The sequence below is a fragment of the Diplotaxodon limnothrissa genome, linkage group LG12 (assembly GCF_057381915.1).
Source record: "Diplotaxodon limnothrissa isolate DT_005_m linkage group LG12, D_limnothrissa_male_GT1.1, whole genome shotgun sequence".
Classification (NCBI taxonomy): domain Eukaryota; kingdom Metazoa; phylum Chordata; class Actinopteri; order Cichliformes; family Cichlidae; genus Diplotaxodon; species Diplotaxodon limnothrissa.
The window spans coordinates 36,011,801-36,026,901 of record NC_140607.1 but is presented as its reverse complement, the minus strand read 5'-3'; the positions used below and the strand labels follow the sequence as shown (position 1 = coordinate 36,026,901).

Here is a 15,101-nt window from a genome sequence, read left to right as displayed (position 1 = left end):
ATGAGACTATCATGCTGAAATGTGCAAGTATCATAAATCAATACTTTCCTTTCTAGATGGCTTTCCCTCAGCCTCCATCACTACAGTGATTGGAGTCATTTTTTGTCCAGGATGTATCCTTTAACTTGCACTTTCAACAATCCATCTACAGAAATGAGAAACATCCTGTGTCAGAGAGAAGCTGAAATGCTGCTTCGTGGATATGTTATTTCTAGGATGGACTTTTGTAGTTCTTTATTAACAGCTCAGTGAAAAAAGCCTTCAGCTGATCAAAAATGCTGCAGTAAGAGTTCAGAGACCATATATGAAGATCATATTTCTCTCATATTAGCTTCTATTTATTGGCTCCCTATTAAACCCAGAATTAACAGAAGGTGTTACAGTGTTTTGTTTTATGCACCTCAGTCGTGAGGGAGACACCACTGCTGTGCTGTGGCAGTAGAATGGGAGGCAGAGCCTTCAGCTGTCAGGCTCCGATTTCATGGAGCTCCCAGTTTGGATTCGGCAGACAGACACCGTCTCTACTTTTAAGATTCAATTTCAAGCTTTCGTTTCAGATAAAAACGACGATGTGACATTGAACCACCCCTTAGTTATGCTGCTGTAGGCTCAGACTGTTGGGGTACTTCCCATGATGCACTGAGCACTTCTCTCTGATGCGTTTATATCCAACTGTTGCATGTCACCAACTTTTGCCCGCTCTTTCCCATATTTTCATCTTTTCTGTCTTCCCTTTGCCCTCATCCCTCAATATGTCACGAAAGATGACGTCTCCTTCTTAACTCTCATTCAGCTGGGGAGCGTTTCCTGTTAAAAGGGAGTTCTTCCTTACCGCCATTGCCAAATATCCTCATAGAAGATAAGCTGATCCAGGGGTGGGTAATTAATTTTCCCAAGGGGCCACATGAGAAAGTTTAACTGTTGTAGGGGACCAGACCAGTAAGCTCTCTTTATAACTGGTAAGATATGATTTTAAATTATCTAATGGGAATACGAAACAGGTAAAGCACCAACGATTTATCACTACTTAAACAACTTTCACAAAAATAGTTGTGAACAAAATGTGCACATTTTGACAAAATTTCAAAGACTTTTAACTTTATACAAAGTGCTGCTTGTAGTTTGATTGCACCTGCAGTTTTTCAGCTCGTCTTTTACGTCTCTGACCCCAGTGAGAGAAATCTAGTCTGTTTTAGGCTTGAATGTGCATTAAAGTCGGTTCAACATTTGAGCTGATAACAGACAGCTGATCGTCACTGAGAGAGGATCTCTCTCTGGATTTGTTAAACTGCATCACTGAGAATGTTTGTTCACATATAAAGGGAGATCCTTGTCTCCTTGTCTGTGGAATGTTTTCCTCTTTGAAAGAGGAAGAAAAAATCCAGTGGTGATGCTGACTTGAAGCGCTCTGTCAGTGGCGAATTAAGCTGTCTGTAATGGTTCATTCTTAGCACTGACTCACACTACACCTGATGTATGACACAATGCAAAAAAACTCATTTCAGTTCAGATTTCATTTCACTCACTTTTTCTTTTGCCTTCAAAAGTCAGAAATGTTTTCCCCACCAGATTTGGACAGCCTTCGTTTGTAACATCTGTCAGTTTGTCCCATTTCAGCCTCTGTTGTAGTTTCATTCATTCATCGCTTTGCTGCCAGCTGCTCCATAATCTCAAACTCTTTCTGTAGTCCAGGAGTAAAGATGAGAAACTGAGGAGAAAAAGTTAAACTCGTCTGCTTTGTTTTCAACTGAATGTCCTTGATCAGTCTTGTTAGGGTTCACCTGGAACGGGGCACATTTTCGACTGCCTCCTTTTTTCTCATTTGGCTTGAACAAGTGCATTAATTAACAGCAGTACACAAAGGACTCTTTGATGAGCTCGCCATCGGAGAACGGCTTTTTTTTGTAATTCTGTGTTTAATCACAAAGCTAGTCTCGACTGCTGTCACTCTGTAAAGAGTTCCTGTTGATTTTGCAGCAAAGGTTCAGATGTCTGTTCCTGCTCAGCAAAAGTCAGTTTCCTTCTTTTTCTCAATTGAAATGTCTTTTTTTAGTATGAGCTGACATCTTTCAAGGCTAGCAAACTCAAAACCCTTATAAACCTTTGTTGCAACACATTTACACTGAAGCTGCCTTCAAAATAAAAGCAAAAAAACCTGTATTGTCATTTCCAGTAAAATCACTAATTTATCAAATAGAGTTTGTTAGTTGAAATGTGAAAAACAGCAGCTGATGCATGAAGTGTGCTTATTTGTATTTGAATCCTAATTTTCCATCTACCTCACGTGGGCTGGTCAGGTGGGCGTGGCCATATTGTTCCCAATTCTTTCATAGAGGATCTGATCTGTGGAATTTTCCCTCTAAAATATAAAGGGCCATGAGACGCTTGTGTAAATAAAATTCATTAAAAAACAGTCAAAGAGCAAACTTTTGTTCCCATCATAGATGATTTTAACAATAATCTAAAAGGCTGTATGTTTAAAACACAAGTGAGACCAAAAATAAGGATTTCCATGTACTTTGGGAGCAGGGAAAGTTGTGCCAGAAATCCCTGTGTGCACTTGATATGAATACAATCCATCTTTTAAAAAACCTGCAAACTAGATGATATTAAACCCATGCTCAGATAAAATGACACTCTCTCTCAAAGACACCAACATTTAATCTGTTAATTAATGCCTGAGATTCAAAGAGTGTTGATAATTGTTTACAATCTGAACTGTTAGTTGGATTTTTCTTTAGCAGGCAGAACTGAAAAGTAAACCTCTCCACTGTGTCTTCCCCAAACTGATTAAACCACCAGATTATATTTTACACAGCACTCTTTCTCCCATACAGTGTGATAAAGAGACTATAGCATGGTGCAGCAGCATAAACACACTCGCTCTCGGGCATCCTTTATGAGGGCATAACTGTAACTGTATTCTTGTTTTCCCATCTCGACCATTATGGTAAATGTTTACCTCTTGCTGTACTTTCCCCTGAGGCAGCTTAGATTTCCCAGGTCTGGTGTCGTGAGGCTCGGAGCCCCGGCTGGGCCGAGGCGCGTGCTGCCTGTGCATCTATCTGTTTGTGTTTTTGTTAAACATTTAGCTCTCAGACGGAGCAAAGATAATCAGTGGCACCCTGCAGTTTAATAACATAATAGATGTATAAAATATGAAAATAACAGTCATTATAACAGTCATTTCATTGTTCTGTTCATAATAATCAGTGAAATAGATTTTTTTAAAATCTAGAACGTTAATGCGATGAATAAAAACTCGAGTGTGGTCTCTACTGATACGGCTGCTTGGCGATCCACACATGAGATTATGTCTTTAAACATGCTGATTAGCCATAAGTATCAAACCACTCACAGGGCAGGTGAATAACATTGATTACCTGATTACAGTGTAAGAGGAACCCAACCTGTCAGCCTCAGCTACCCCCTCTCATTTCTGCAGTGTATCATAGTTATTAGGGGTTCAATAAATCCCAGCTCTGTTTACATATTTCCAAACCTTTTTAGAAGCATAACTACAGCAAAGTGGTGCATTGCTGTGTAACTGTTTGGTCAAAACTGTATGTTAGTCAATTACAAACATGAAACTTTAATATTTATAAGCTTGTTTTTGTATTATTATCCCACTGGGCTTGAGTCTCTGTGTTGCAGACATGTCCTGATCTCTTTCAGAGCTTGTCATCGCACTAAGAACTTTATAAACCTGCATCTTAACAGGGGAACTGATTGATTATCCTTCATACAGCTCGTTTGCTGTTTAACCATCTGCAGGATCCTCTCACAGGTATGATTCAGACTGAACTCTGATACTAATGGTGTGTTTTTTTCTGTATCTCTCCCTCTCTTCCTTCTATGTCACCCCAGGAGCTTGTATCTATGAAGGAGCGCTGCATGCGGTAGGTACACCAACTCCTTTTGTACTCTCCTACCTCTTGCCTAGCACCGCTTTAAATCTCCGTCCCTACTGTTCACAGAATCTGTTGTGTTTATATGGCTTAATGGGTCTTAGCTCGTGCATTATTCACTGGAGACTTGAGCAGGTTGGTGTGACTGACGTTTGAAGCTCTTACCTGTGTGTTTGTATTCGAGGATAGGCGGTACGAGGTATTATCGGTAGGAGTTGCTGCGCATCCTCTGTTGTTTGAGAAGTAGCTAAGAAGATGTGTCTCATCAATAATGCATAGAAGATCCTGGCTTTGTGTTTGATAATGGCGATGAAAGAGCGCGATGCAGGGTCACTAGCAAAGATGAGCTGCTGTCTCCTGCTGTGCTGCCAATTGAAGGTTAGGCTGTTCTAAAAAAAAAGTTTAAAAGAAGTTTATGATGAGCTTTGCTCTTGTGGTTCTGCTGGGTATTGGCTAACATCCAGCGCTTCGCTCTGAGGTGTGCTTCTGCTTTATATTCTTTAAACCCGGCTGCTGGTTACTCATATCTTTGCTTGAGAGTTATTTTAATGTTTAAAGTTGTCGTGTTTGGCTAGAGGCATCGGCAGATGAGGAGTGGTTTTGTTCCTCTGTGCAGGCAGCCGGGGGTTGCCCACAGATGTAATTTATATGATTATAAACTCAGACCAGCCTATTAACTTTTCCCCTTACACCACACGGGTGCACTCTTCTGATTTCAGTCTGTCTGCTTTATTCTGGGACCAGGTATTGATGAGTTCTTCACACTGAGACGCAGTGGGAAAAGTGGGTGATGTTGGGTGATGACTTTTGCAAGAGAGAACCATGGCGGTAAATCTAATAGACTCCAAAGAGCCAATCAACAGCTAAATTCTGAAACATATGGGCCAATCATGTTGCTTTACTAGCAACGAGGTTGTTGTACCTGTGTGGCAGCAGAGGTATCTGCTCATTATGATAGTAGAGATGTAAGTAAGTGTATGATGTTTGTTGGATAGCCATAGCCATAATGTGCATTTGTGTAATCCCATGAGCAGAAATGTTGATTGTTTACTTTTTCAGTCCCAGTAAGCACTTGGAATGGAAGCTGTGGCTCTCACCCCGATATGATAGATAGAGATTTAGTCTGGTTAATTCCAGATAACTGCAAACCTTTGTCAAGTTGCTGAGCTGCAGGAGTTGCTTCTGGTTTGGCAAGTTAGTGCTCGAACTGGTGTTGGTTAAGATCAGGGTTCTTGCAGGTTCGTTCTTGGGCTTCCGCACCATATTTCATGTTAAAAAGGATGAGGACAAACATAAAGTGGACATACGTTGCAGTTTTTAAAGCTTATTTCAGTCAGAATCATGAAAAATAAAGTTTCTTTTTTATCTGTATGGCTCTATTCTGGGACCTCCGTGACCTTTCTTGAACGTAAACGCAAAGCCCAGCGAGGGCAGAGCAGCAACAAGATTAGCATTACTGAACAGAGTAAGCATCAATAACAACAAACACTGCAGTGATTAAATCTGATAAAGAATAAATGATGATCTGGGCTGGAGGTGGGTTGCAAAGCAGCTTGCAGATACTCAGCAAGAGGCTTTGGCTATCAGCTAATGTGGACTGGCACTAAAATCAGCACTAACACTGTCCACATTAGCTTTAGGAGTTCCCTTCATGGGGGTTAGACGGTGGAATACATTTGACTGTATCTTCTATGTCATAATATATATGTAGAGATAGTGGGTGGAGTCAAAAGACCATTTTTTGATCTGACTACATTTCGCTAATGCTTTTTCAAATGTTTAATGTCGTTATCTTTCTTTGTTTAATGTCTGTCTTTCAGCTGTCTGTTGAATGCAGCTGCATAAAAAAAATTATCATGAAATGTGCACAGTGAAAATACACATATTAAGCCAAAACAGGTGTAACAGGCCAACAAGGGCCAAACCATTAAAACAGGAATCACTCAACAGGCTGGCAAAGGACGGCCAGCACCTGAGGCAGGGGTGGTCATAATGCTTTGCCTCATCAGGATACACTTTTCTTTGAAGATTTTATATATTTAATAAAAACCCTGATTAGTTTTTTTCCTGTGAGTTACACGATTTTAACCTTGGCTGAAAGAGCCGCGAGTCTTTAAAGAAATTTGTCAGCCAGGTTTAAGTGAAGACTTCTGAGGGTCTACATGATGTTTCTAATGCGTTTCCTTCCCGAGGCTTCTTAAAGAAAGAAAAGCTGACCTGTTAAAGTCATTCATTATTAGCACAGCTTGCACTTTGAAACGATTCAGCCTTAACATATCTTTTTCTCCTTTTAGCAGTTGAACCTGAGGAAAAACAAAAGAAAAGAAGGAAATTTGCTGCTGTGCACTTTGTGTCTTGCAGCAAATGGTAAACTCTCTTAAAAAGCCTTAAACAAGGGTCTCAGCAGTAGAGTTGCGGTTCCCAGGTAGACTAATGATGAGCTCCTGCTTCTTTCCTGCTGTGTCATCAGTGTAATTACAGCAAAGCTCAGAGCAGCAAGCTGTAACATACCTGCAATCCTGTAAATGCACACAAACACATCCTGTCCCCTGTGTTACTTTTCCCTCCGCTTTGAAGGAGGGGAATGTTTGCAGCAGGGCCGTAAAGACAGGGATGGCTCAGTTAGTGTTTTAGGAGGGAAAAGGGGGGAGGAGGAGTGAGGGTGGAACAGAGGGGGGAAAAGATGAGGGCAGAGAGACGGGAGGGACGTCCCAGCATGTTCTAACGCAGCTGGGAAAAGGCCCCCCTGGAGTTCAAAGTAAGTGGTGGCCCCTCAACACCTGGAGTGGGGGGCCCATAGATACAAATGTGCAAAAGAAACACGCGGATTAAAGTGCAGGTCTCGGTAAAAGCCTGCAGGGCCTTCTGTGTGTTTGGTTCTGTGGTGAAAATAATCACAAGTCCTCGGTGTGCTCTTTCTTCTTTTTCCAGACTTTAATTTCTTTATTTGATTTGGTTTAGCGATCGGCTTGATTTATGCCAATAATAACTCTGTCAGTGCCTGAACAAAGATCATTCTGATCACTCGTCACAACTAAATTTAAAAAGACATAGAGGCGTGATTATAAATATAAATAAATATGAGCTGACAGGCATTTTAAACCACAGACCTATTTCATATCAGGTCAGTGAGCCAGTTTTCCCATATCTTTCTCAGCGACTTCCTGCAGCTATTTTCAGCGCTTTAGCGATTTCATGGTTAAAGTCATACGTTTGACATAAGTTTGACAAACACAGCAGTTTTATTTTTTACAACTTGTGCTCACACGTTTCATTTACCCTCTCTGGCCTGCTCAAATACACAAGGTTTTACTCACGCTGTGTGGTTTGATTGATCAGTCAAACATGAGTTAATGTTTTTCCTACGTACGAGCATTTTTTATACATTTCAGGAAAAGTGTCACAGTTGGCTTCACTGCATGAAAAACTGGATTTCCAGCCACATGAACTGCCATGAACCTCACTGTTTCAGTAAAGAAAAGTGAAGACTTTTATTAGTAGTAGTAAAAGTACTGCATTTACTAAGGGCTTTGACATCCAGTATGCATGTGTTCATATTGTTATCATCATATAGTTTAACTGTCATCAGGGACATGAATGATTATCAGGAAACTAAAACGTTTAAAAGGAACGTGTCGGCTCTGAATCAGCGCTTTATTAAAACTCTAAGATTCCAGGAAATGAACTTATCTGATTTCCACAGTCAGAGTCGCAGACATAGATTACAGGACATGGTCTTCCCTTGCTGGAGTCCTCTTAGTGAACCATGATTTCAAGGTCTACAGGTCTACATGTAACTGGGTTTCTAAAAGGATTTTCAGACGTTTGCATCTGCATACCAAAGCGTTTTCACACAAATCTCAGTGATACTTGGATAAATGTCAAGGGACACTCCTCTTAATCTTTGAATTCAGGTGTTTTCAGTCTCATTGCCATATGGTATAAAATGAAGCACCTCGCGGCTAGGTGCTTGACTGAATTTGTGGAAGCATTCACAGAACCACAGCACTAAACTGCAGAGCACCATGTGCCGTAAAAGTTGCCAGCTCTCTGCTGACTGAGTGTCTGCAGAGCTTCATGACATGGGTCTCAACGGCTAAGCAGCTCCTGTAGGTGTAATGCATGGGTTCAGATAGCGCGTATAAAAGATGAACTATGCTTTCTAAAAGCAAAGTTCTTTGAAGCTGCATTCTTGCTAATGGCCAGCAGGGGTCGACTTCTCTGATGTTGTGATTTATTCATAAAAGGTTTTCGAATAAATTCATGGTCTCAGTTGCTGGGTCCAAGTATTCATGAATACAGTAGTATACTTTATGTAAGTTAACGTCCCTATTAGAGTAAAAAAGGTAAAGATAAAAGGGCATGGTTTAAAGTGTCCTTTACAAGTTGCTAAGATATGAACGTGCACTGTTTCACATATTCAGAGACCTCACTAACTAACTGGTGCTGTTCCTGTCTTTTATATACAGTTTATGTCTGCATGTTTTTTGATTTAGAAGAGAAGGACATTTGGACACACAGATGGCTGGGGAGATTCGGACAATATGGTCTGTCTATTTTACATCAAAGATGGATTTAAAATTGTCTTTTGACAGCAGCCATCTGGGAAATCAGAACAAGTAACCGTTCAGACAGCCGGCAGCAAACTGTCTGATCTTCCAACAGCCAATGTGTGAAATAACAATTAGTGTTCGGGAGGCATCACTGTGAGCACTGCTGTAGAAATACTTACTGTTTTTCTGACTTGTTCTTCAGTATTAATATTCAATGTTAATAAAGGCCTTACAAGTTCTAATTTTCCCACATGTAAGAGTCGAATTCTCGTGGTAGAAGTTTTCCCGTGATCAAACTTTGCCATTGTTTGGATTTCTTCACTGACTGAATCACAATCAGTGTCTCTGCTGCAGCCCTGGAGGTTGTAGAGCATCCTGAACAGTCTGCAGAAAGACCTTCAGCGGTGCCATCACCCTGAGGAAATCCTGAATATCCCAAACTTGCAGCTCATACCAGCCTGAACGCTTACAGCGTTTTCTCAACATGGCTGCCGGCGGAGAAAGAGCCTCTTTATTTAATTGATTCATTTAAATGTTTTTAAACTGAATACATTTTTGACTGTCACCTCTGTTTCACTCTCTGGCCTTTCTAAATAAAGTGTCTTTATTTTTTATTATTAGTCTTTTGATTTTATTATAAATTATGTATTTTGTTTCTTTTGCTTGTTTTGAGTGCCCAGAAGTCCTAAACCCAACAATGTCTTTACATAACTTACACATTTTTGTTTTTAAGGGAAGGAAAGGCAGCAAGTCCTCATATCTCCAATCTAGAACCAACATTTTTAGATGTTTTTCCCAATATATGACTAGTTATTTTAGTTGCTGAGTATTGTTTACCATTGGTTTAAGTACTAGAACTCAGCAAAACTGAAGCATAAGCTTCTTGAGTGTCTGTACGACACTGTAATAATGTAATAATCCATTACAGTGGTCTAAAGGCACCAGTGCTGTAAAGTTAAGCATTTTAAGTTTGAGGGGATTGAGACACTTTAGAGCCTCTTGTGGCAGTTAGATGAACTGCAGTTTTCTTTTCATGCATGTTCAAATCTGTTAAGATCCACTTTAAAGGAGTAACAGGAAAAAAAACAAACAAAAACAAAACAAAAAAAACCTCAGGCAATGTGACTCCATCTTTTATGTACAGTTTATGGTTAAAATTAAATTTTATCAAACCAGAACAGAAAGGTTTGCAGTATTTATCATCTTACCTCATGTTCTTACTTTTCTGTGGAGTAAAGAAAGCGTAATTTCTCTGAAATATGTAGTGACAGAAAAATAGAAAGCATTTGTTCCTAAACAATCAAATTCTTCTGTCGGCGGGAGTTCAGGTTTCTCAGTCACCCTCAGGCGGTACAGTACAAAGCTGAGGGGATTGTGGGTAACGTGTAGTACATGTGTCCTGACAGATTCATGCTTCGCACTTATTGCAGCGGTGCAGTGTGCCACCGGGCCTGACGTGCCGCTGAAAAAGAGTTTAAAGCCTGCAGTGAAGGACAGCGAGCCTCCACAACATGCAGCACCATGTCCAAATATATCACTTGCCCCTCAAGGCTTGAATTCCTGGCATTGCAAGTCACCCGTCCGCAAGGAATCAAAATATAGGGCACCTCAAGAATAGCGCTACCAGGACAGAGGTCTGAGCTGTATGTTTACAAAGAAGCAGAGCTGGGATTGACCTAACAATGCCTGTTCCTACCTGTCCTGCACCCCTTCAGCGCTGCATTTTAAAGATGATACATTACAGTAATGTGTCATTTGGAGTGAACTGCTAAATGTGTTTTTAGAAGAATGAAGTTTCTTCCAGTCCTAACTCATTCCATGCATATTTAGACTTTTACTCCAGATTTAATAAGAACTGCTTTGTTATTCCTCTCAGTAGGACTCCAGTAGTTATTTTCCTCAGCTGAGCTTGTGACATGTCCAATTATGCACACGATAATGCACACGCAGAGAGTTCACACCATAGTAAACAATAAAAGGGTAATGAATATTGTTGCTCTGCACTTGGGAAAGCAAATCTTTTGTCTCTTTGAGCTGCTCTGATTTCTCTGCAGCCCCGCAGACGGTTCTTAGAGTCGTCCACGTGTTCGGTGTTTACGTGCAAAACTGACACTGTGATCACTTCCTTTTGTTTGAATTGCTGTAGCCTGTAAATAGCTTTCATGTCTTCATATAAGAACGTGCCGGAGCAAATAATGGTCGACTTTAGAGCAGTTATTGCTTTGAGGGAGCTGCTTGGTGAAATGTGCAGCGTTGAAGACATTCTCACATGCTCAAGGTTTGTGACGTCTCTCTCCTTTTTGGTCTCAGCACTATCTGCTGTTAATTAATGCTAAGATACCCTCATTCTTTATATTAGGTGGTGATGATGGTGTGGATAGTTTGACTCTGCCTTCAAGGGAAGCCATTTGGAACAATTATAAACACTTTTAATTGGACGACATGCTGTTTAAACTCGCTCCACTCAGCCACAGCCTGACCCCGAAACCATGACCACTCACCCCACATCTCCCCCCCCCCCCCCCTCTTTTTTTTTTACATCTGCCAAGTAGATTATGATTATCTGTTTGTTTGTTTGTTTGTTTGTGTGTTTGCTGGTTAGCAGGATTATTCAAAAAGTTATGGGCAGCGTGAGTAATGGGGCTTGGCCCAACTTAGAATAATAATAACTGTGAAGTTTATTTGTAAAGCAAATTGTTTTATTACACACGATATAATGCAATCGGTGAAGAGGAGGAAGAGATCAAAAGAAGATTGAACACCAACGAATCCGTCTCTAAAGATGAATTATAAGATTAATTGGTGTATCAATTTAAATCAGGACACTGAGACTCAACAGCTTGGTTGTCTTTTCGTTCCAGATCTAGATTCAGGAACTTTTGGAAGTGTTCATAACTTCACATCATAACTTTACAAGTCAAATCAAAATAAGAAAAAAATGCCATGGTGCTGGTTTCCCATCTCAGACTGTTGTTGTTTGTTTCCAGTTTAGTTTCAGTAGTGATAAATTACCCCTGCTATAGCTGTTAAATAGATTTAATCTCAGTCAGTCGGTCCTTCTTCTTCTACTTCTATCAGCTGCTCCCTTCAGGGGTCGCCACAGTGGGTCATCTGCCACCATCTCACCCTATCCCAGCATCCTCCTCTGTCACACCAGCCCTCCTTCACTACATCCATGAATCTTCAATTCAACATCCATTGTCAAATATATAATAATAATAATGGATTGGATTTATATAGCGCTTTTCAAGGCACCCAAAGCGCTTTACAATGCCACTATTCATTCACTCTCACATTCACACACTGGTGGAGGCAGCTACGGTTGTAGCCACAGCTGCCCTGGGGCAGACTGACAGAAGCGAGGCTGCCATATCGCGCCATCGGCCCCTCTGGCCATCACCAGTAGGCGGTAGGGTAAAGTGTCTTGCCCAAGGACACAACGACCAGGACAGAGAGCATCGAGAGGATCGAACCGACGACCTTCCGGTTACAGATACGCTTCCCAACCCCCTGAGCCATGGTCGCCATATCCACCATCCCTCCTCCCTAACCCCATATCAGCCTTCCCTCTTTAACTTTGTCTCCAAAGCTGGTGCAGACTCTGCGCTGTTGCTATAGTCAACAGATTGTGGAGCACTGATATAGAGCGATGGTTAAATATTGAAGCATCCTGATGAATAGTTTAAACCAGGGCTGCCCAATCCCAGTCCTCGAGAGCTACTATCCTGCAGCTTTTAGATGCATCCCTACTCCAACACAGCTGAATCAAATGAATGGCTTGTTATCAGGCCTTTGCCAAACACGATGGCATGCTGAAGAAGTAATCAAACCATTTGATTCAGCTGTGTTGGAGTAGGGATGCATCTAAAAGCTGCAGGACGGTAGCTCTCGAGGACCGGGATTGGGCACCCCTGGTTTAAACAGACTCACACGAGCCAATCAGAAAGAAGAATTTTGTAAATATGTTTGAATAACATTTAAAGCATACGAATGATCAACGCCATTAATGTTGCTTTTTAAGGGTGTGCGAGTCAGGTAGTTGATGACATTGTGGACCTTTTGAATCTGAGTAGCCCTCATCACTTTTCCTCACACGGCCTCCCCTCTGAAGTAAAACTCCGTATATAATTTTCCCGCAGTGGAAATGCATCACAGCTTTCGACGTGTGTGCAGCTCTCCAAGGTGATCTCTCAGGAAAATAGTTTTGCACAAGACTTCCAGTCACCGTCAGAAAAACAATCTCAGCAGTATGTCTGATCGCCGCTGCTGCCCGACACGCTTCACAACTCGAGTTTGATGAGCCTGACTGTAAAAAAAATTAAAAATAAAACTAGCTAGAAAAACTTCATCTCCAACTCGAATTAAAACAGTTCAGTGAAGGCAAATACAAGAAGCTCTTTTAAAGGAGAGAGAGAGACGTCTGTGCCGAGGTGTAATATCCTCATCATGGATATTCATAACCATCAGCGCAGTTCCCCGTAGGGTTCAGTGGTGAAAAATGATATTAAAAGAAGTAAGAGGATCTGACTGCTGTTTGACTGAATATGTATATCGAGGTAAACTGTCTTCTTCAAGGCTCCTTTGTGGATTAATGCAGAAGCTGAAGTGATATTTCCTCACTGACCACAGGACCACTGCTGTTCTCCATACAGGGCTCTAAACCACCCATGTGATCGAATCAAATCAGACCTCATTTCTGTACACCCCCTGAGTGATGAGACATTCACCCCAGGCGCACATCACGGCTGCAGGAGTGAGCCAAGAGCAGAAAAACAGAAAATACTGAAATGCCAAAAGCAGATATGAAAGTGAAAACAGGATGAGGGCTTGGGCAGAAGAAGCTCGATTTGAAAGGTGACAGTCTGCGACAAAAACAAAGTCAGAGAATGTGCAAAATCTGACAGCAGCAACCCGACTTCACTTTACTCGCATGAGACAGAAAGTCGGAGTCAGCAATTTCTTCTTCTAAGCGTGTTAAGAAATCCTGGGCTGGTGGGGTCACCTGAAACCAGCAGAGGAAACATCGACTGGAAAGCTAAACTGAATGAATATTGCAGTATTTCTGGCTCCTGAGTGGTTTATGGGCATCTTTGTCACCAACAGTCTGATTACTGTTTACAGGAAAACCCAACTTGATTTGAAGCAGACAAAATATGATAATTTTTATCCATTTTATTATTGTTGGGCTTTACTAGAGTAGCTTTGCATGATTCACAATTCAGAATAATCCTTATTTATCTTACACTGGGTCTTGGTACAGCCCTTCAGCTCATCTTCTCTCTGGACAAAGCTGTTTTATCTCCTCTCTCTCTCATAACAACCTTGTTACCAGCTGCCATTTGTGAGGTGAGATGACCATATTATAAATATCTGCTATGACATCATACGAATCCAAAAAGGAGAACGAAATACAGGAAATCGAGCATTTGGAGCAGTCTGAAACATGAGATTGTAACTTATAAGATTTACACAAATTTAACTAAACTGTTGAAAACAGTAACTATATAATAGAAAATAATGAAAAGCATACTAGGTTCCACTTAAGACGTCTGAAGTGTTAGTTTTGTTGGCGTTTTCTTGATGATTATTTTTGTTATTATTAGAACAACACGTCCATTAGCTGTTACTGAAGGTGTTTTAACAGTCTTTAAATATTCAAAGGTGGGTGAAAAATATAGATATTCTCTTTGAGAAAGGACTGAGCTGACTAATTTAAGAAAACTAGGAACTGTAACTTTTTGGTATGCAGTTAAATCACAGCTAGAAGGTAATTTTATTATTTTATAGGCCAATTACTGTGATCCACAACATGTTTTTTTCTGTTAAAAATGCTGCAGCGCTATCTTGAACTATCAGTTCATTATGGTTACTCTTCATTGCGCTGATGCAGTTCCCAAAGCAGTTAAGGCCATCTTATAGGAAAGACTCACCTGTGCAAAACATCACAAACAACAAAAACCTTTTTGTCACAATATACAAAGTTTGACAGTGACTTCAAGTCTGTGACAAAACAATAAATACCTTTCAGTCAAGACTTAAATGCTAAATGATTTTACACTTTTCTCAAAACTGCACTGACTGACTGCAAAGAAATGTGTCCTGTTGAACTGGAGCACGCACACGGCCCCATCTAAGACTCAATGGCAGCAGACGTACTGGAATATGTGTGAGTAGACTTCCTAACATGCAAGTTACATAGTAGGGACAACAGGTTTCATAAAATATGGGACTCATTTATGGTGTACGCCGGTTTGGATATTTCTGCTATTTTCTCACAGGCCCTGGTATAATATAAGCATGCCACTGAGTATTGCTAACTCTATCTCATAATCAAAGTATCTGGATTTTCTATTTATTTACTTGTATTCTTAAGCCAGGTTCTCTGTTTTCAATTCAATTCAGTTTTATTTATATAGCGCCAAATCACAACAACAGTTGCCTCAAGGTGCTTTATATTGTAAGCTAGACCCTACAATAATACATACAGAGAAAAACCCAACAATTATATCACCCCCTATGAGCAAGCACTTTGGCGACAGTGGGAAGGAAAAACTCCCTTTTAACAGGAAGAAACCTCCGGCAGAACCAGGCTCAGGGAGGGGCGGGGCTTTTGTCTGTTTTGTTCTGTTCTGTTGTTTTT

The 15,101-nt window shown here is 40.8% G+C and overlaps 1 protein-coding gene across 1 annotated transcript in view; it reads left to right on the top strand.

Annotated features, from left to right (window-relative positions):
* Positions 1 to 15,101, top strand: part of fras1 (Fraser extracellular matrix complex subunit 1) — a 302,138-nt gene that overhangs the window by 3,241 nt on the left and 283,796 nt on the right. The window contains exon 2 of the mRNA XM_085367553.1: positions 3,868 to 3,899. Within this exon, the coding sequence (XP_085223679.1) occupies positions 3,868 to 3,899 (32 nt within the window). The remainder of the gene's footprint in view (positions 1 to 3,867; positions 3,900 to 15,101) is intronic.